This window comes from Hyperoodon ampullatus (assembly GCF_949752795.1).
Source record: "Hyperoodon ampullatus genome assembly, chromosome: 18".
NCBI classification, from domain to species: domain Eukaryota; kingdom Metazoa; phylum Chordata; class Mammalia; order Artiodactyla; family Ziphiidae; genus Hyperoodon; species Hyperoodon ampullatus.
The window spans coordinates 37,358,733-37,382,323 of record NC_136931.1 but is presented as its reverse complement, the minus strand read 5'-3'; the positions used below and the strand labels follow the sequence as shown (position 1 = coordinate 37,382,323).

General features: G+C 37.8%; 1 protein-coding gene across 2 annotated transcripts in view; it reads right to left on the bottom strand.

Annotated features, from left to right (window-relative positions):
* Positions 1–6,051: 6,051 nt before the first annotated feature.
* The window catches only part of NETO2 (neuropilin and tolloid like 2), a gene marked incomplete at both ends in the record, with an annotated part of 75,228 nt that continues 57,688 nt past the window's right edge, over positions 6,052–23,591 (bottom strand). For both annotated transcript variants that reach the window (XM_079723358.1, XM_079723359.1), the window contains 2 exons: positions 6,052–6,632; positions 7,788–7,901. In XM_079723358.1, the coding sequence (XP_079579484.1) occupies positions 6,052–6,632; positions 7,788–7,901 (695 nt within the window). The remainder of the gene's footprint in view (positions 6,633–7,787; positions 7,902–23,591) is intronic.

The following is a 23,591-nucleotide window of genomic DNA, read 5'->3' as shown; positions in this document are numbered from 1 at the left end:
CATAACAAATTACCCCTAAGTTTAGCAGCTTAATACAACATATACTATCTTGGGCTTCTGTGTCAGTAATCTGGGTGTGGCTCAAGGTCCCTCACAAGCTATAATCAAGGTGCTGTCTGTGGTCATCTCAAGGCTCCAGTAGTGGGAGGAACCTCTTCCAGACCCAGTCACGTGTTGCTGGCAGGATTCAGTGCTTTGCAGGTGGTTGTACTGGGGGCCTCTGTGCTGTTGCCTGGAAACCCTGGTTTCTTGTCACATAGGCCTCTCCATAGGGCATCTCAGAACATGGCAACTGGCTTCCATCAGAGCAGGAAAGCACAAGAGTAATAGTGAGCAAGATAGAAGACAGAGTCTTTCTGTCACCTAATCTCAGGAGAGACATGTCCTTTTTGCCGTATTCTGTTCATTAGAAGCAGGTCACTAGGTCCAGCTCACATTCAAGGACAGGGGATGATAGAGCATTGTGAATACTGGGAGGTAGGAATTGCTGGGAGCCATCTTGGAAGACTCCTACCACTTATTTAAAGCTTTATTCTTTCTTTTTTATATTAAAAACTAATGACTGAGAAAGTAAGGTTACCTTCAGACTATGAATGTGAAAGGCAGAGGTCACATATTTGAGTCAGTTGCAGCAAGTTACTTGTGCACATTTTCAGAGCTAAATTGTCTTCTGAGGCGTTACACGTAACAGACTGATAGAGTTACTCAAAGGTAGAGAAAACTCCCCTACGATTCACATGACTATTTTTGGGTTCAAAATTTGTGATTGCTTCTCTGAAACACCACTTAATACAAAGCTTAATAGAAATCCTAGACAATGTCATCAATGGAAGATTAGAACAAGATTTGAAAAGCATGTTCAAAACCTAGATTTTTGATGGAAATTCCTTCTAGCAATCAGCAGGTACTCAAAATGTTTCAATAAAGAAGGTACCAGCTCCAGTGGCCTGCTAGCACCAGATGTTACAGAGTATGACAAAGCTTGGAGGGTGAGACCACTTTTAGATAAAAGCTATTTCTTGATCCTAAATAACACAAAAAGTAAAATTGCTCTGTAACTATTTGTGGAGCCAGACCAGTGGTAGCTACCTTTCTTTTCTTCTCCTTTTGCTCCTTGATCTGTGTGACTGAAAGACTCAAGAGTTTTTGGCTTCCTTTGCTTTCTCCTCAGGGTACACCTTTCATGAGGTCTACTCACCCACCCTGACTAAGCTTGGCTGTGTACCTCAAAAGGACAATGTGTTCTGACAGCCCACTCTGTGGAAGATCTCAGGGCCACTTCAGTCACCAGAGGCAGCAGCCTGGATCCTGCAGGCAACCTAAGACCATCTTGTTCTTTTTTTTTTTTTAAGTTCCTCACTTGAAGATTTATTTGAAAACTTAAAATGGTTTAATAGCCTGAGGATTGCGACGTCTAGAGACTTTGGAAATTGAGGCAAGCAAGGAAATCAAAACACAAGTTTTATTCCCAGTTCAAGGGTCAAATTCTTTACTGTGATGTATCAAATTAAGCATTAAGCATATGAGAAGTCTTATATGGTCTGGAAGTTCACCTCTAAAAGAAAAATCATTGCTTCAAAAGAATATACTCAAGACAGTACATACTAAACATGCACCCCAGTTATTAGCTTCCTGGGCTTTTGTAGTCATTAAACCAATCACAGAAATATATGGAAGAGTTGCTTAAAAAAAAAGCAAATTCAGAATTATGAGTTTGTTATTAGTAGAGGTATATAAAACATGGACAACTGATTTTGCAGAAAGCTAAAAAAAAGATATCCGAGGTCAACCTGTCGTATTATTTGGCTCAGAACTCAAATCATTCTCCAAACTCAAGAGATACAGCACACACAAGTGTTTTAATTTCTAGAGTATATGTTTTTTCCTTTAGATTTAAAAAAGATCACGAAAGCAAAACACCGAAAGCTCTTTCTGTCCAGTGTCAAGGGTATAAATTGTTAACAAACATTGTTTATTAAGAATTCACAGTAATTGTCTTGTAGAATTTGCAGGTGCCAAGAAATCATGGCAACAAAATTGTAGAATAACAAAGTGTTACATCAGGAAAAAAAAAGTAAAATATAATGCTTTGAGAGAAATTGTTGTATAATAAATTACATTTTAAATCAGAGTAATTGACAACCTTACATGAAACATCTGGGCTGCTGTTTAGAGTGGCTTTTAAAACATATAGCCAGCTAAAGCAGGGAGAGAGCAGAAAGCAAGGAAAGGGCGCTGGACTAGCTCTGAGATGTGGGCGTTGCCTTCTCTTCTCTGTGCTTCAGTCTTCTCATTAATAAAGTTGGAGCAGGTAATCTTTCTTGGATCTTAAAAAAAACAAAATCTCAAGGTTCCTTCTGATCATGAATACAGCAGACACCAGTTTGTAAGAGAGCATACTCTTCTCTGATTGAGAATTATTCCTGTAGTCACAACTAGGCTTTTCCTATCCTGTTCATCAGTTGACAAAATAAAAGGAGTGTTTTTGATCTCTTTTGTGATTTGAAATGCGGAAAATCCTTTGCTTTTTGTTAAACCTTTGGGGTGAACATCTCCCCTCACAAAAGGTACATTATACTTTATTCCTCATACTTCAGATGTTGGGATTAGTAGGTTTCCTGAAATTTGAGGGCACTTGGGGATTGACACCTTGTGTTAAATTTGGGATCAATGGTGTCACAAATGACAGTGCTGTACAAGTGCACCTAATGCTGCTTCTGAATTGAAGATATTCTCTCCTCCAGATTTGCCTTTTTTCTTCTAAGTTTAACACTGGGTATTATATTCTCTGTGAAGGGTGTAATAACTTCCACAAGATGGCTAAATTTCTTCTTAAATTACTAAAATTTATGGCTTTCACATTAGTCAACAATTTGCAAAGTTTTCTCATTGACCTCAAAGATGAAAGACTATATATACAGCAATTAACATTATTCTGGTAATAATGCCTAAAATTTATTAGTTTCATTCTCTTCTCTTCATATCATATACTGCCAAATGTTTAACTAAGAAATAAATGAGATCTAATACCCACCCATAGTTCAATGAATAATAATAATAGGCCAGTCTCACAGATGTAGAGAACTAACATATGGACACCAAAGGGGGAAAGTGGAGGGGGTGGTGGTGGTGGTGTGATGAACTGGGAGATTGGGATTGACATGTATGCACTGATGTGCATAAAATAAATAACTGATAAGAACTTGCTATATAAAAAAATAAAATAAAATTCAAAATAAAATAAAATAATAAGCCAGTCTCAGGCTAGCTTAGCTATTGATCGTCAGGTTCTTTAGTTCCTAGACCACACTGAGATGTGCCTTCACTGGGTTAAGATTTACCATTATGGCCTCTCTCTGTATTTTGCATTTTCTTTAAATTATGAGGAAATGTCGTTCAATATGAAGACCCTCCTTTCTTTAGTTTAAGAGAAAACTAGCCTCTTGCAGATAAGTTTGAGTTTTCTACCATGAAAAACAAAGATTTCATTTGTTTTAGCAGCAAGAAAATTTAGAATCAAATTTTTTGTCCAAGCTTTGCCGAGTTGCCTGAAATCATGTACTTCTGTGCTTTTTTAATGTTAAATGTCTTCTTTAAAGGCTCTGTATTTTGTAGGCCTCTTCATACCCTTTTAAGAGACAGCAAGATACAAATTTCAAAAATAAAGATACAGGGGCTTCCCTGGTGGCTCAGTGGTTGAGGGTCCACCTGCCGATGCAGGGGACGTGGGTTCGTGCCCCAGTCCAGGAGGATCCCGCATGCCGCGGAGCGGCTGGGCCTGTGAGCCGTGGCCGCTGGGCCTGCGCGTCTGGAGCCTGTGCTCCACAGTGGGAGGGGACACAACAGTGAGAGGCCCACGTACCACACACACACACACACACACAAAAATACAGTTACAAGTGACTAGTTAAGCATATTGTATTATTTTCTACTATAGATGTTAAAGACGATTTAATAGTTTTTTTAATGGATATAATTTTACATAGAAAATATGATAATTTTCCTTTCATTAAGAATGAGATCACAGTTATTATTTTATTAAGGATTTACTAAATACTGTCTGGTATGTTACCTACTAAAATGCCTTTTCAGCTACTGAAAGAATTTAGCTACCTAATCTGGCTCTGGTTCATTAGTTCATTGAATACTACATTCGTTAAGTCTTTTTACCTTCCCAAATTATATTTTTAAAACAGGAAATTATGCTGACTTTAAAAAAACTTAAATCAAGACAATACTATTTGTAGGCTTTCCTATCTTCTGGATAGTATATACTTTTTAAAAAATAAAAATGTGATATAATAAGCATTTTGAAGGAGTATTATATATGTATCATGTTTAAGGTCACAGTTTTCATTAATCTGAGAAAACATACAGATGTGATATTTTTAAAAAATCAATGAAATCCAGTGAAACTTTAATTTCTCATTTCATTGAGAATTTAACTACAAAAAATATCAAAAATGAGAATTTATCTTTTAGTTATAATTCAATAAATGGATTCCTTTCCATAGGTATCTTAAGATCAAAAATCTCAGTGCCATAAATAACATGATTGAAGAATCATGTAACAATGTATATTTTAATATCAGATTTGTATAGTGATTTAGAACAATAAATATCACACAGTGAAAAATTGATCATAAACTAAATGCAATAACAAGAGGAAACAAACGCTTATGTACATATTACCAAGGTCTTTACAATAAATTATAGTGTACAGTTCCATCACAGCATATTTGTATACAAAGTCGCTAATGCAAACACTGAAAGAAATCTGTCATGTAGCTCTTTAATTTTGATTTAATAAAGTTTGTACAGTATCAAATAATATCAAAAGTCTAAAAAAACACAATGAGTTTTTATATCATGTTTATAAATTATTGTTTATATACCATTAAAAAAAAATAAGGTCAAAAGTGCAGTTTAAAAAAAAGTGGAAATTGTTATTCTTGGTAAGAACTAGAAAAACGTATTGTCCCAAGTAATAAGCAATCTAAAGGCTTATACAGTTTCTTAGGCATTTTCCTTTAACTCTCATACAACCTTGGTTACCATATCCTACAAGATAAACCAATACAAAGGGAGTGAAATAATCTTTTTATAAAAATAATAAAAAACACAGATCTAGTAATGAGAAACGCTGGAAATAAATATAATGATAGGCCTCCCCCAAAATGCATTAAATTACTTTTTGCTCACAGAAATGAATGGGCTATCACTGAATATGATAAAACTTGGGAAATTTCAAAGCATTTCTAAAAATTTTAATCTTTGTCAAGTTTTTAGGTATAACTGGCAATGGTGCATACATCCCAGGATTATGAAACTCTTTCGTATAATACAACTAAGACAAAATATGACTTATTTAAAGGTGCTAAATCATATCACAGAAAATAAAGACTAAGGATCTAGTAATTAAAAGGCAGCAGTATAGAAACTAGTCAAGAAGAAACAGATGGACAAAACACAACTCTGTGTCTTAATTGGCACTTATCACAGTAACTAGTTATATTTTGACAAATTCTAGAACAAATGCCTATATTGAAATACGTGTGATACATGAACCACTTATATAAGAAACTGAAAGCGTAAAATTACTGGCTTATAAAAGAAATTAAATTTGGAGAAAAGAAAAAAATAAAAGGAATGTGAAGAAAAATCTTACTTTTAAACTTATTGTGGGATCAGAACATTGACAGAGCTGTATCAATCAGGAGCGGTCTTCCTGCTGCTAAGACCCGCAGGCAGCTGAGCCTGGCGCACCACCACCCCTCATCTCTTCAAATGCTATGTAACTGGTGCTTTGTTTGTAGGACACTGAGCAATAGAGGCTTATTTTTTTTTACTGAATGGAATAAGTTCCCAGGTTGGGTTAACATATATAGACTGCCTGAGATAATAAAAACTTCACCATTACATTAGGTTAATGGGAAATGAAGATCTTCCTGGCTCTGACAGGAGAAAAGGGTTGGCTGCTGAACACAGTATGGGTGCTCTGTAGGCTACATACGTACATACTTAATAATTAATGTCACCTTCAGTAGAAGATTAAAAATCGATGGATATGGATGCTTGTGCAGAATCTTCCCGCCCTCTGACATAAATTTCACAGGGAATCTCTTCCATTACTCTGTCTTCTAGGGCCTGTTCAGGGCACTCATGTGCCTGCTTGAAAGTGTAGCTACTCTTTTTGAAGGTGCTATTAAATGTTTTCATTGGCTGCGGTTGTGCAAAGTCATTTCGGAAGGGAAGTTCCATGGAACTGAGGTTGGTCCTGCTTTGTTTGATGTTGGGTGCCTGCGATCCACAGTGATGGTCGTGGATGCACCGCGACGCCGTGGAGGAGCACCGCGCCTTCTGGTAGCTGTCCAGTTCCTCCGACAGGTCGGCCAGGTCCGCAGATATCTCCTTGTCTCTCAGTGAAAACAGTTCATAATGAGGAGGATCAAACACTTCTTGGAATCCAGTTTTATTAAAAGCAGTTTTGCAAGCCATGACCTTTTTTCGAGGCTGTTTCACTTGTACTAAAATAGAAATAATGAGAAGGACCAAGACAATCCCTGATGTAATGCCAATAATCGTTCCATGAGTTTTAGTGATTTGTTCAAACAGTCCTGCTTTTTTCTTTTCTGCATAAAAGAGAAAGAAAAACGATGAGGATTTTAAAATTCATTCATGAGTCCTGTCACACACTGGTAAAGTATTTTTAAGTAAAGCAGAACACTTCTGTATTTTTTTTCAAATACAACACAGAAAATGCAATTTAAAATTAGGTTTTTAGGTTTTTTAAACAAAATAATCCCATTACGACTTCTGGTTAAACTAACCAATCATAACGCAGCTAGACAGACTACGAAAAAGGAAAAGGACCTTGGTTCTTTAATCAGAAGGTAGGTGAATACATAGCTTGCAAATCAAAGTAATACATGAATACAGAAAACGCCAAAACAAAATACCCTTGTTCTATCAAGTTTAGCTTTCTGCTCTATGGTAGTTTTGAGTATACCCATAGTATTTCTACTGATGGCCATAAGCAAGAGAGAACCAAAATGATCTGACTAACCCACTCAGGTATGTTATCATGGTCTACTGTTTTTGAATGATTACCTGAAAATACTTTCTCTCAAGTACTTAAGATAGCCATATCAGATTACATTAACCTTCCATAGTAAGATATTTATTGAACTCTTGGGAGAATAAAAGGGAGATAAACCTTAGTACTGAAACAATGATTTGATAACCAGTTTGTAGACATTCAACTAGTATTACCACAAGCCATATTTATCTTCCAGGGAGTATATACTGGAAATATAGCGTAGGAAATTCATGGAATAAAAAAAGCAGTCCTTATAATGAGTCTGTTTTTACACTGTAAGACTGAGTCCATCAGTTGATTTTTATTAAATAGTATTTCCATTTAATTTAAAAAATAAGAATACTCTAGGTTACAATCTAAATTATTATGAGAATAAGATATCTTTACAATAGAAATGACCAAGAAAACAAGGGCAGGAAATACCATGATTGACTTTTGAACAACTTTAAGTTAAAAAACATAGTCTATTAAAAAAAATGCTTTTGTTGAGAATAAATATTTTTCTTCACTTTTACCACATCCCAGAGGTCTATGATCCATTAAGGAGAACATTTATTTTATATGTGTTTATTCCAGCCAAAGCAGTTATGCCAAGCACAGTTGTAGAAAAAGACATTTTAATTTTTTCTTAATGAAAGGCAATGTACACTCCTCTCTCAAAAAGGCTGGCCTTTGCCAGTAGACTCACCTTTACAATGATTTTCATCCCAAGGGTATGCACAGTTTTGAACCCCATTACAGACTAAAGAATTATTGATGCACATGTTGCTATGGCAAAAGAAAGTGCTGCCTGTGCAGGGAGCTGTAGGAAAAAAGGAAACTTTGTTGCTAAGAACTGAAAGCAAACAGATTACAACTCATCCTGATTTATTTTACATTTACTCTTATAAAGTCAGTATCTTACCTCAAAGGCTTTTTTGTGAACACACTCTGTACTACACAAACAATAAGACAAAGGCCAATATTCTCTGTTGCTGACTCATGTAAACTTGTACTTAGTTTGGGCACCAAAAGACTGTTTTTAGTGTAATGACAATATGAATATACGGTCATCCCTTGGTATCTGAGGGGGATTGGTTCCAGGACCTGCTGCAGACACCAAAACGTGCAGATGCTCATGTCCCATAGTAGGCCTCTCCATATCCAGTTCCTCATCTGTGGATTCAACCAACCATGGATCATGTAGTACTGTAGTATTTGCTACTGAAAAAAATCCATGTATAAGTGGACCTGCACAGTTCAAACCTCTGTTACTCAGGGGTCAACTGTATTTCCCATGGTTCTTATGAAACTAGTATATAGCCTGGTATATATGTATATATATATATATATATATATATATATATATATATATATATATATATATTTTTTGGCTGCGTTGGGTCTTTTTTGCTGTGCACGGGCTTTCTCTAGTTGCGGTGAGCAGGGGCTACTCTTCTTTGCGGTGTGCGGGCTTCTCATTGTGGTGGCTTCTCTTGTGGAGCACGGGCTCTAGGTGCTCAGGCTTCAGTAGTTGCGGCACGTGGGCTCAGTAGTTGTGGCTTGCGGGCTCTAGAGCACAGGCTCAGTAGTTGTGGGACACGGGCTTAGTTGCTCCATGGCATGTGGGATCTCCCCGGACCAGGGCTCGAACCCGTGTCCCCTGTACTGGCAGGTGGATTCTCAACCACTACGCCATAGCCTGGTACATTTTTTCAAAATGTTAAAAGAAAATGTTAGCAAAGACGTGGGGACACTGAACCCTTGTGCATTGCTGGTAGAAATGTAAAATGGTGCAGCTGCTGTGGTAAATAGTATGGCAGTTCCTCGAAAATTCATATAGGTTACCATAAGCTCCAGCAATTCTCATTCTAGGTATATACTCTTAAGAATTGAAGGCAGAGACTCGAACAGATACTTGTTGTTCATAGCAGCATTATGCACAAGAGCCAAAAGGTGAAAGCAACCCAAATGTCTGTTGATGGATGAATGGATTACCACAGACAAAAAGGAAAAAAAGCACTCTTCGGAATTTCCAAAAAAATGTTTTAAACAGTAAAGATATATGGAATATATGCCATTGAATTTCATATTTGATATAATTCTTAAAAAAACCTTAATGGTCTCAAAGCTCATCATATGGACAATAAGTATTAGTTACATACATAAGCTGTTAGATTAAGGATAGAAAAGCCAATGAAGATGTAGGGTAGTATTTTATTCAAGTACAAAATTAGCTAGTGTACCCACTTCTGTTGTGTCATATATATCATAAAATCATATTACACAAATGTGTGTACTTTAAAATATAACAAGTGTCCTAGAGAACATATAGCATTTTTGAACTGCTCATTTCTAAAAACTGGCGTTTTCTGTTTATACATCATACCATAATTCTGTTACTACTATATCATATTACATGTTGAATTCTTATTTTACCTATTTTATCCAGTTCACACATGGGGATACAGGGAAGAGAAGCTATTTTCAAGACAGGGTGAGTGAAGTTATAAACAGCACTGTGGCTTCCAGGTATTCTGATTTTCTGAGTGAAACTATCATCAGCTCTCAAAGTTTATCCACAGAACATTACGTGACTGTACTTTGATGGCTCTTCATAGTTCCAAAAGTGGCAAAAAAGAGGTTTTCTGCAGTGTTTCTTATTGATTGAACAGTGAGTGGAAAATACCCTTAGTTTTTTATCATAGAGTTCTTTATAACTGTTCTCCACATTATTTAAAGCAATTAGAAAGCAGCACTGATATTGTCAGATTTCGTTTTGTAGAAATGTGAAGTATATTTAAAATTACAAATGTATTAAGCTTTATGGATTTTCAAAGGACAAGCATAGCTGTTTATAATGAGAATCAAAGTATCAGTTATTGACATGGGTTGCTAATGACATGCTTCAATTCAAAACTATATAAAATGGCTGAATTATAAGTCTTTATAAATAAGGGACAAAGATAACAGCAAAAATACTGCCAGCTATGAACTACTCTCTACTTACAGCCTGAGGACTTTCTCCTTTCCCCTTTACTCACTATGGGTCATGGTGTGGGAGAGAAAAGGGGGTTAGGATTTTAGCTTCCCTCTACTTCTGATGAGATGTGGCAATGATGGTGAAAGATGGTTCTCTCCTTCAATTAGGCCTGCAGGGGACCCGTAGGGCAGTGTGTCACTGAAAATCACACTATGGATTTATTCTAACAAAAATATCTTCTGCTGCTTTCACAGTTCTAGTCCTGGAAATTACTTTCCTAAAACCATTCCCTTTCTTAAAGGGTGAGGTATATATTAGTATTCAGTGCTTGGGAAGAAGTCAAACATATGCTGGTTGCTATTCTATATCATTCATTTTAGCCAAGTTATACTATTTTAGTTACATCTGCAATCTACAATGAGTAGAAATGAAGTGAATCTCTCATGCAGAATTAGTCCATTTATATAAACCTCCTCAGAAATATTTTCATGGATGGATTAATAATAATTACAAATCATTAACATTTTAGAGAACAAAAGAGTTTAACAATTTGAATTAATGATAAGCATGTAAAAATGTACTGTTTGGAGCTCTCAAATGTGCTTATCAAATGGACATTCTTAAACTGGGACTTTTGTTTTATAAAAATTCACAAAATCCTTTATTTTGATCACACACTTTTTTTGGAGGGGAGGTTTTCTTTTTCTTGTTGGGTAATAAAGCTACATTTAGAATATGGAGCTAAGTCTACTGCAGCCTTCAATTAGTCTGACCTTTAGTGATTAGTGTAAAGATATCACCTGAAGGAGGCTTGTCACCTGTTTAATTATCAGATTTGTATTAAAGAGAAATCATTAGTGTTTATAGAGAAAACAGCCTAAACATGTCAGAGAAGAATTTTACATATAAGTTTAGACCACTGCCAAAATAAATATAATGTGAGTCAAGAATGTGAACAAGTAGCCATATTTAAAAGTCTTTAAAAATAAACTGGTGGAATTAATTCTGATAGTTTATTTAACCTAATATATCTGTGCAAAAAGTTAATGCAGCAGGACCAAGGCTGCTACCTTTAGAAGGGTCTGTGTGCAAGGTTGGCCCTTAGCTGGCATCTGGGAACTTGGCTTTCCTCCATTCCCTGACTGATAAGGTGGTTCACAGTGCCTAGAGTTTTGTTAACAATGTCATCTATGCGAATTACTTGCTTTCCTTCTGTGAATCTAGAATTTCGGTATACACAAGGCAGACAGTGCCGATGTGAACAGCCCCCAATATAAAACCTTGGGTGCTGACTCTCTAAATGGGCTTTTCTGGGCAGAAACATTGTACATATTACTGCATTTTCTGGTTGCTGGAGAAATGAACATACTCAGTGTGCCCCACTTGGGAAGGAGAGAGCATAATGAAGCCTGTGAAAGGACTTCTCCAGATTCAGACAATCTTTTTCCCTTACTGATCCTTTCACTGTAATAATCTTAGCTGTTAGGATGAATGTATGTTGGTCCTAGCAAATCACCCATCATGTGGGTGGTGTTGGGGAGCCCTGAAACAATATCCAAAATGTTATCATTTTAACATGTAATCAATATAAAACATTACTAATGAGATATTTTACATTCTTTATTTCATACTAAGTCTTTGAAATCTGGGATCTATTTTTGTAATTATAGCACATTTCAGTGTAGACTGGCTGCATTGTAAGTGCTCACCAGCTACATGTGGCTGATGGACCCTGTACTGGACAGCATGGGTAGTACAGATGTTGGGAGTAAATGTACAGAGGAAAAAGTAAGAAGGCTAAAAGGCTTTCTTGCTAACTGCATCTTTGCATCAAGTGCTGATCTGAATTATTTGAAACAGTAAAACAGCCTTTGTAGGGTTGTTTTTCATTTTTCAAGTTTGAAAAGTTTTCGAAATAAAACAATTTTTAGAAACAAACTGAGGTTATATCTATAGATCCATAAAAAGCAACAGCAGATTCTACTTGTGGCAAATACCACTGCTGAACTCTTGACATTTCCCAATACTTGAGGAATTCACTACACCCAAAATAACTCAACACTTTCTTTTATCCATTCAGTTTTTATTTTCCAAGTCAGTCAGGCCCCAAAAAGTGACTGTCACTTTGCAACCTTGTGGAGTCTGTCTCCACAACTCTTCTTTCTCCTCACTGTCACTTCTTTGGTTCAGACCTTCCTGGTTTCCCACCTCAATCATGGAAGTAACCTCCTAAGTAGCCTCCATGCCCCAATAAAAGTACAGCTCTGATTATATCTTTTTGTAGTATAACATGCTTCAAAACTCCTCAGTGCCTGTCTAAATGAAGCCTTTAGTTTAAAGGTCTTCAAGTTCTAGCTTTAATCTACCTTTCCTAGTTCATTTCTCTCTGTTCTCCTTTCCACTACTTCTTGTGGGCCAAATTAGCTCTGATTCTATACCTTTTTCATTCTAGTAACTCTGTTCTACCTTTCCACTACTTCTTGTGGGCCAAATTAGCTCTGATTCTATACCTTTTTCATTATAGTACCTCTGTTCTACCTTCTAAAATCTACCTACCCTCAAGGATAAACCCAAAGGACCTTCCTTCAAGGACTACTTGCTTCATAAACAATGCTGCCCACTAGAAGTAACTTTGATATTTAATAAGACAGCACATTGTTTTCTGTCTTAAATGGTCTTTGTCATAGTCAATCCTGTATTTACTTCATTTGCATATATATCACCTCACTTAAGTGACTGTAAGATCCTTTAGGACAGGGCCTGTATCATCCATTTTTGTATCTTCATAGCAAACACTTCATATTGTAAAAGTTAAATAAATGAATGGAAGGCAGGTAGGAAGACTGGTTGGCTAAAATTAACTTCATAACCCAACTGACCATCTGGCAATTCAAAAAGATCTTTAAAATTAAAAATAGAAGAGTTCAGCTACAATAAAGACTGTATATGGTCACATACAACCATGATTTTAATATAGAATCCAAGGAATAATAATATAATACTTTGAAATTGTAAGTAAAGGGTAAAATTAGTAATTCCCAAATTTCTCAAGAAAAATACCTGATAATATCTTACTGTTACACTGAAATATTTACTAACTTCGGATTTGAAAAATCATATAGCTTACTATTATACCATACTCATCAGTCAGGACATAAAAGCTAAAACATTTGTCTCCTGAGGACAGTAGATAATATATACCACTTATTTTTTAAAATATACGTGATGGGAACATACACATGCAAGTGTATCCAGGAAGTCTGGGTGAGTCTTTAAATGGTAGTTTTCTTCATATAGGAGATGACTGTGAGGAAAGGAACCCATTAAACAGGTTAATCAGCCCTACCCAAATGCAGATTAAAGTTAAGGGCCATTCAAAACCAAGTCAAAAACATGATGGTGTAAAAGCAGTTTTTTGTCAAGCTAATGAAATATGATCTGCACTTACAATAAGCAAAATCAACAAAATATTATTAGGAAATACTGACAAGTCACTTGTACTTTTATAGGAGATACAAAAGCAGCAAACCATTTTGCTTTGTGAGGATCTGTTCACTTGAGTTACCAAGAGTTTAAGGGAAGAATTCTAAAATCTGTTCTCAAAGTTTCTCCACTTATAAGCTGGATCAGTGTGTCTACACATGAGCTACAACAGCCTTTAATATGAAAAAGTTCCCACATGCTCATAAAACAGTTAAAGATACCTTTAAAGACTTAGGCAATCAGAAAAAGACAAAATCCCCACTGTAACCACAAGGAAGATGTCTAAAGGATATGCACAGAAGGAAATCTAAATGTGTCACTACAAAAATCAACCAAGAACAAAAGAAGGCTGTGATGAAGGAAATAAGGGATAACAAAGCTGTTAAGACATATAGAAATCAAACAGCAAAATTGCAGAAGTCCTTCCTTATTAGTAATTACTTTAAATGTAAATGGATTAAACTCTCTATTCAAAAGGCAGAGATTAAAAGAAAAGATTATAAAAACCAAGATCCAGGGCTTCCCTGGTGGCACAGTGGTTGGGAGTCCGCCTGCTGATGCAGGGGACACGGGTTCGTGCCCCGGTCCGGGAGGATCCCACATGCCGCGGAGCAGCTGGGCCAGTGTGCCATGGCTGCTGGGCCTGCGCGTCCAGAGCCTGTGCTCTGCAACGGGAGAGGCCACAGCAGTGAGAGGCCCGTCTACGGCAAAAAACCCCACAAAAACCCAAGATCCAACTGTATGATATTCTATAAGAGATTCACTTTAGATCCAGAGACATAATTAAGTTGAAAGTAAAAGGATGGAGAAAGATATTCCATACATATAGTTATGAAAAGAGAGCTGGGCTGGTGATACAAATACAGGCGCATGTTGGAGATATTGTTCGTTTGGCTACAGGCTACTACAATGAAGTGGGTATTCAAGTACTCACATGAATTTTTTGGTTTCCCAGTGCATATAAAAGTTACATTTACATTTTACTGTAGTCTGTTAAGTGTGCAAGTAGCATTATATCTAAAAAACACAATGTACATACCTTAATTAAAAACACTTTATTGCTAAAAAATGCTAACCACCATCTGAGCAAGTCTTTTTGCAATAGTAACATCAAAGATCACTGATGACCATAACAAATGTAATAATAATGAAAATGTTTGAAATATTGTGAGAATTATCAAAACATGACAGAGAGAAACAAAGTGAGCAAATATTAGAAAAATGGTGCCAATAGAATTGTTCAACACAGGGTTGCCACAAACCTTCGATTTGTGAAAAATGCAGTATCTATAAAGTGCAATAAAGTGCAGTGCAATAAAACAAGGTATGCCTATTATCAGACAAAAACAGACTTTAAGTCAAAACTGTTACAAGTGACAAAAGACACTGTACATTGATAAAAGGGTCAATTCACCAAGAAGATATAATAATTATAAATGTATATGGACCAGAAATCAGAGTCCCAGAATATAAGAAGCAAACATTGTTAGAATTTAAGGGAAAATTAGACAGTTCTATGATAACAGTTGGAGACATCAATACTCCACTTTCAATAATGAATAAAACCACATAGAAGATCAATAAGATGGAATTCCCTGGCGGTCCAGTGGTTAGGACTCTGCACTCTCACTGCCAAGGGCCTGGGTTCAATCCCTGGTTGGGGAACTAAGATCCCACAAGCCGAGCAGGATGGCAAAGAAGAAAAAGACCAGTAAGGAAATAAAGGACTTGAACAATACTATAAACCAATTGGACCTAACAGACATGTATAGAAAACCCCACCCAACAACAACAGAATATATTTTTCTCAAGTGCGCATCAAACATTCTCCAGGACAGACCATATGTTAGGCCAAAAAAAAAAAATCTTAATTGTAAAAGGTGGACATAATACAAAATGTCTTTTCCAATAACAATGAAATGAAACTAGAAATCAATAACAAGGAAAACTGGAAAATAAGTGGAAAATAAACTACACACTCTTAACCAACCAATAGGTCAAAGAATATATCACAAGGGAAATTAGAAAACACCTTGAGACAAATGAAAATGAAAACACAACATACCAAAACTTACAGGAAGCAGTGAAAGCAGTGCTAAGAAGGAAATTTATAGCTATAAATGCCTACATTAAAAAAACGAGGCAAAAAAGGGAGAAAGACCTCAAATCAATAACTTAAAGAAGTAGAAAAAGAAGAGCAAACTAAATTAAAAGTTCCATGCCTTTGTCAGAAGCATTAAAATAATAAAGATTAGAGCAGAGATAAATAAAACAGAGGAAAAAGACACTAGGGAAAATAAAAACCACCAAACTTGGTTCTTTGAAAAGATCAACAAAATAGGCAGACTTTTAGAAACAATGACTCAAATTACTAAAATCAGATATGTAAGTTGGGACATTAGTGTACATTTTACACATATACAAAGGATTAGAAAAGAATACTAAGAACAATTTGTATACCAAAAAAAAAGGCTAACCTAGATGAAACAAATTCCTAGAAACACACAAACTACCGAAACTGAACAAAAAGAAAAAAATCTCAATAGATCTCTAACTAGCAAGGACACTGAATCAGTAATCAAAAACCTTTCAACAAAGAAAAGCCCTGGACCAGATGGCTTCTCTGGTGAATTCTACCAAACACATAAGAAAAATTAACACCAATCCTCAAACTCTTCCAAAAAGTTGAAGAGGAGAGATCACTTCTTACTCATTTATTGGCCAGCATTACTCTGATATCAAAGCCAGACAAAGATACTAGAGGAAAATAAAAACTATAGACCAATATCCCTTATGAATATCAATGCAAAAATACCCAACAAAATACTGGTGCTGAATTCAGCAACATTTTCATATGATAAACAAGTGGGACATAAGGATGGCTCAACATACGAAAATCAATCAATGTAATACACCACAATAACAGAATGAAGGGGAAAAATCCACATGATCATCTCAAGTGAATCAGAAAAAGCATTTGACAAAACTGAACACCATTTCATGATAAAAACACTCAATAAAGTAGGAATAGAAGAACACTTCTTCAACATGATAAAGGCTATATATGAAAACCCCACAGCTAGTATCATACTCAATGGTGAAAGGTTGAAAGCTTTCTCCCTAAGATTAGGAACAAGACAAAAATGTCCACTTTCACTTCTATTCAATATAGTGTACTAGAAGTGCTAGCCAGAACAATTAGGCAAGAAAAGGAAATAAAAAGCATCCAAATTGGAAGGGATATGACAAAGTTATCTCCATTTGCAGATGATATGATCTTACAAGTAGAAAACCCTAAAAGACCACACACACACATACACAGATTCAGAGCACATAAACTAATTTAGCAAAGTTGTAGGATACAAAATCAACAAAAATTAGTTATATCTCTACACACTAACAAGGAACAAATGGAACATTTACAACACATTGAAAAGAAAAAAATTCTTAGGAATAAATATAACCAGGGAGATATAAGATGTACAATGAAAAGTACAAAATGTTGCTAAAAGATATTAAAGAAGACAAATAAATGGGAAGACATCCTGGGTTCATGGATTGAAGACTTAATATTGTTAAGACAACAGTACTACTCAAAGCAATCCACAGATTCATTTTGATTCCCATCAAAATTCCAAAAGTATTTTTTGCAGAATAGAAAAACTTATTCTAAGATTCATGGAATCTCAAGGGACCCTGAATAGTCAAAACAATCTTAAATAAGAAGAACAAATTTGGAAGACTCTTCCTAATTTCAAAACTTACTACAAAGCTACAGTAATCAAAACAGGTGGTATTGGCATTAGAAGAGACAAATAGACCAATGGAATAGAGTAAAGAGCCCCTCAAATAAACCCTCACATATATACGGTCAATTAATTTTTGACAAGGATAACAAGACTATTAAAAGGGGAAAGAACAGTCTTTTCAAGAAATGGTCCTGGGAAAACTGTATATTCACATGCAAAAGAATGAAGCTGGGCCCTTATCTTATACCATATTAAAAAATTAACATGAAATGGATCAAAGTCCTAAACGTAAGAGTGAAAACTATAAAGCTTTTAAAAGAAAACATAGAGAAAAGGAGTGACATCAGCAAGATGATGGTGCAAGTGCTCCCTTTGTCTCTCCCCTTCAGTCTAAAACCAGTAAAATATCCATAACTCAACTCTGCCCAATAGACCAGGATGCTGGAGAATTGCAGACATCTGTATATCTAAAGGTGGGTGGACTGGAACACAAATAGGAGGCAGCACTCAGGGAACAGCAGAGTCACTGCCTGTGATCTCTGCCACTTTGTTTCTACGGCTGAGCCTGAAACCCCAAAGAACCTGGTAGTGGCAGGGGAGGCGGCCATACAACACCAGCCTCCTGGCTGCAGTGGCACCTGCAGCCACAGGGAAGCAACGTTACTGGGACCTGCAACCCCAGCTCCCCTCTTCCCCTCCCCCTACTCCCATGGTAGCAGAGCCTGCAACTCAGTAGACCCTGGACGTGGTGGAGGTGCCCGCAGTCCCAGTGCCCCAGGTGGCGATGTCAACATCAGCAAGGCACCAACAACCCTGGAGGCACAAGCGATGACAATAAAGAAGATGACAACGAACAAAGTGCCGATCCTCAAATGTTGTATAACCAGAGGCAGCTCCAGTAAGAGAAATCAAAAACTTGTGCTATAGTGCCACCTACTGGAAAACTAAAGACAGGCCTCAAATTACTAACCTGTTGAATCCTTAGAATCAAGTGGCGGTGGTGGCGGGGAGCGGGGTCCAGTGGGTAAGGCTCCGCACTCCCAATGCAGGAAGCCCGGGTTTGATCCCTGGTCAGGGAGCTGGATCCTGCATGCACGCTGCAACTAGGAGTCCGCATGCCTCAACTAAGAAGCCCGCAAAAAAGCCTGCATGCTGCAACTAAAAGATCCCACATGCAGCAACGAGGGTCCTGCCTGCTGCAACTAAGACTCGGTGCAGCCTAAATAAATAAATATTTTTAAAAAAGGAATCAAGATGGCGGAAGAGTAAGATGCGGAGATCACCTTCCTCCCCACAGATACACCAGAAATACAGCTACACGTGGAACAACTCCTACTGAACACCTACTGAACGCTGGCAGAAGACCTCAGACCTCCCAAAAGGCAAGAAACTCCCCACGTACCTGGGTAGGGCAAAGCGGAGAGATTCCCGCACAGAGGATCGGTGCCGACCGGCACTCACCAGCCCGAGAGGCTTGTCTGCTCGCCCGCCGGGGCGGGCGGCGCTGGAAGCTGAGGCTCGGGATTCAGTCAGAGCGCAGGGAGAGGACTGGGGCTGGTGGCGAGAACTAAGCCTGTAGGGGGCTAATGCGCCACAGCTAGCCGGGAGGGAGTCCGGGAAAACTCTGGAGCTGCAGAAGAGGCAAGAGACTTTTTCTTCCCTCTTGGTTTCCTGGTGCGCGAGGAGAGGGGATTAAGAGCGCTGCTTAAAGGAGCTCCAGAGACGGGCGCGAGCCGCGGCTGAAAGTGCGGAGCCCAGAGACGGGCGCGAGCCGCGGCTGAAAGTGCGGAGCCCAGAGACGGGCGTGGGACGCTGGGGCTGCTGCTGCCGCTACCAAGAGGCCTGTGTGCGAGCGCAGGTCACTGTCCACGCTGCCCTTCCGGGAGCCTGTGCACCTGTCACTGCCAGGGTCCCGGGATCCAGGGACGGCTTCCCTGGGAGAATGCACGGCGCACCTCGGGCTGGTGCAACGTCACGCCGGCCTCTGCCGCTGCAGGCTCGCCCCGCACTCCGTGCCCCTCCCTCCCCCCCGGCCTGAGTGAGCCAGAGTACCCGAAGCGGCTGCTCCTTTAACCCTGTCCTGTCTGAGTGAAGAACAGACTCCCTCCGGCGACCTACACACAGAGGCGGGGCCAAATCCAAAGCTGAGACCCGGGAGCTGTGAGAACAAAGAAGAGAAAGGGAAATCTCTCCCAGCAGCCTCAGAAGAAGCGGATTAAAGCTCCACAATCAACTTGATGTACCCTGCATCTGTGGAATACATGAATAGACAACAAATCATCCCAAATTGAGGAGCCAGGAGTCAGTGCTGTGCCTCTGAGGTGGGACAGCCAACTTCAGGACACTGGTCCACAAGAGACCGCCCAGCTCCACATAATATCAAAAGGCGAAAATCTTCCAGAGATCTCCATCTCAACACCAACACCCAGCTTCACTCAACGACCAGCAAGCTACAGTGCTGGACACCCTATGCCAAACAACTAGCAAGACAGGAACACAACGCCACCCATTAGCAGAGAGGCTGCCTAAAATCATAAAAAGTCCACAGACACCCCAAAACACACCACCAGACGTGGACCTGCCCACCAGAAAGACAAGATCCAGCCTCATCCACCAGAACACAGGCACTAGTCCCCTCCACCAGGAAGCCTACACAACCCACTAAAACAACTTTAGCCACTGGGGACAGACACCAAAAACAATGGGAACTACGAACCTGCAGCCTGCAAAAAGGAGACCCCAAACACAGTAACATAAGCAAAATGAGAAGACAGAAAAACACACAGCAGGAGAAGGAGCAAGATAAAAACCCACCAGACCTAACAAATGAAGAGGTAATAGGCAGTCTACCTGAAAAAGAATTCAGAATAATGATAGTAAAGCTGATCCAAGATTCTATTTCCAAGATCCAAAATCTTGGAAATAGAATAGACAAAATGCAAGAAACAGTTAATAAGGACCTAGAAGAACTAAAGACGAATCAAGCATCGATGAAAAACACAATAAATGAAATAAAAAATACTCTAGATGGGATCAATAGCAGAATAACTGAGGCAGAAGAACGGATAAGTGAGGTGGAAGATAAAATAGTGGAAATAACTGATGCAGAGCAAAATAAAGAAAAAAGAATGAAAAGAACAGAGGACAGTCTCAGAGACCTCTGGGACAACATTAAATGCACCAACATTCGAATTATAGGGGTTCCAGAAGAAGAAGAGAAAAAGAAAGGGACTGAGAAAATATTTGAAGAGATTATAGTTGAAAACTTCCCTAATATGGGAAAGGAAATAGTTAATCAAGTCCAGGAGGCACAGAGAGTCTCATACAGAATAAATCCAAGGAGAAATACACCAAGACACATATTAATCAAACTGTCAAAAATTAAACACAAAGAAATCATATTAAAAGCAGCAAGGGAAAAACAACAAATAACACACAAGGGAATCCCCATCAGGATAACAGCTGATCTCTCAGCAGAAACTCTACAAGCCAGAAGGGAGCGGCAGGACATAATTAAAGTGATGAAGGAGAGAAACCTGCAACCAAGATTACTCTACCCAGCAAGGATCTCATTCAGATTTGATGGAGAAATTAAAACCTTTACAGACAAGCAAAAGCTGAGAGAGTTCATCACCACCAAACCAGCTTTACAACAAATGCTAAAGGAACTTCTCTAGGCAAGAAACACAACAGAAGGATTATACCTACAATAACGAACCCAAAGCAATTAAGGAAATGGGAATAGGAACATACATATCAATAATTACCTTAAATGTAAATGGACTAAATGCTCCCACCAAAAGACACAGAGTGGCTGAATGGATACAAAAACAAGACCCATATATATGCTGTCTACAAGAGACTCACTTCAGACCTAGAGACACATACAGATTGAAAGTGAGGGGATGGAAAAAGATATTCCATGCAAATGGAAATCAAAAGAAAGCTGGAGTAGCAATTCTTATATCAGACAAAATAGACTTTAAAATAAAGACTATTAGAAGAGACAAAGAAGGACACTACATAACGATAAAGGGATCGATCCAAGAAGAAGATATAACAATTGTAAATATTTATGCACCCAACATAGGAGCACCTCAATACATAAGGCAAATACTAACAGCCATAAAAGGGGAAATCGACAGTAACACAATCATAGTAGGGGACTTTAACACCCCACTTTCACCAATGGACAGATCATCCAAAATGAAAATAAATAAGGAAACACAAGCTTTAAATGATACATTAAACAAGATGGACTTAATTGATATTTATAGGACATTCCATCCAAAAACAACAGAATACACATTTTTCTCAAGTGCTCATGGAACATTCTCCAGGATAGATCATATCTTGGGTCACAAATCAAGCCTTGGTAAATTTAAGAAAATTGAAATTGTATCAAGTATCTTTTCCGACCACAATGCTATGAGACTAGACATCAATTACAGGAAAAGAGCTGTAAAAAATACAAACACATGGAGGCTAAACAATACACTACTCAATAACGAAGTGATCACTGAAGAAATCAAAGAGGAAATTAAAAAATACCTAGAAACAAATGACAATGGAGACACGATGACCCAAAACCTATGGGACGCAGCAAAAGCAGTTCTAAGGGGGAAGCTTATAGCAATACAATCCCACCTTAAGAAACAGGAAACATCTCGAGCAAACAACCTGACCCTGCACCTAAAGCAATTAGAGAAAGAAGAACAAAAAACCCCCAAAGCTAGCAGAAGGAAAGAAATCATAAAGATCAGATCAGAAATAAATGAAAAAGAAATGAAGGAAACGATAGCAAAGATCAATAAAACTAAAAGCTGGTTCTTTGAGAAGATAAACAAAATTAACAAACCATTAGCCAGACTCATCAAGAAAAAAAGGGAGAAGACTCAAATCAATAGAATTAGAAATGAAAAAGTAGAAGTAACAACTGACACTGCAGAAATACAAAAGATCATGAGAGATTACTACAAGCAACTCTATGCCAATAAAATGGACAACCTGGAAGAAATGGACAAATTCTTAGAAATGCACAACCTGCCAAGACTGAATCAGGAAGAAATAGAAAATATGAATAGACCAATCACAAGCACTGAAATTGAAACTGTGATTAAAAATCTTCCAACAAACAAAAGCCCAGGACCAGATGGCTTCACAGGCGAATTCTATCAAACATTTAGAGAAGAGCTAACACCCATCCTTCTCAAACTCTTCCAAACAATATCAGAGGAAGGAACACTCCCAAACTCATTCTACGAGGCCACCATCACCTTGATACCAAAACCAGGCAAGGATGTCAAAAAGAAAGAAAACTACAGGCCAATATCACTGATGAACATAGATGCAAAAATCCTCAACAAAATACTAGCAAACAGAATCCAACAGCACATTAAAAGGATCATACACCATGATCAAGTGGGGTTTATTCCAGGAATGCAAGGATTCTTCAGTATATGCAAATCAATCAATGCGATACACCATATTAACAAGTTGAAGGAGAAAAACCATATGATCATCTCAATAGATGCAGAGAAAGCTTTCGACAAAATTCAACACCCATTTATGATAAAAACCCTGCAGAAAGTAGGCATAGAGGGAACTTTCCTCAACATAATAAAGGCCATATATGACAAACCCACAGCCAGCATCGTCCTCAATGGTGAAAAACTGAAACCATTTCCACTAAGATCAGGAACAAGACAAGGTTGCCCACTCTCACCACTCTTATTCAACATAGTTTTGGAAGTTTTAGCCACAGCAATCAGAGAAGAAAAGGAAATAAAAGGAATCCAAATCGGAAAAGAAGAAGTAAAGCTGTCACTGTTTGCAGATGACATGATACTATACATAGAGAATCCTAAAGATGCTACCAGAAAACTACTAGAGCTAATCAATGAAGTTGGTAAAGTAGCAGGATACAAAATTAATGCACAGAAATCTCTGGCATTCCTATATACTAATGATGAAAAACCTGAAAGTGAAATCAAGGAAACACTCCCATTTACCATTGCAACAAAAAGAATAAAATATCTAGGAATAAACTTACCTAAGGAGACAAAAGACCTGTATGCAGAAAATTATAAGACACTGATGAAAGAAATTAAAGATGATACAAATAGATGGAGAGATGTACCATGTTCTTGGATTGGAAGAATCAACATTGTGAAAATGACTCTACTACCCAAAGCAATCTACAGATTCAATGCAATCCCTATCAAACTACCACTGGCATTTTTCACAGAACTAGAACAAAAAATTTCACAATTTGTATGGAAACACAAAAGACCCTGAA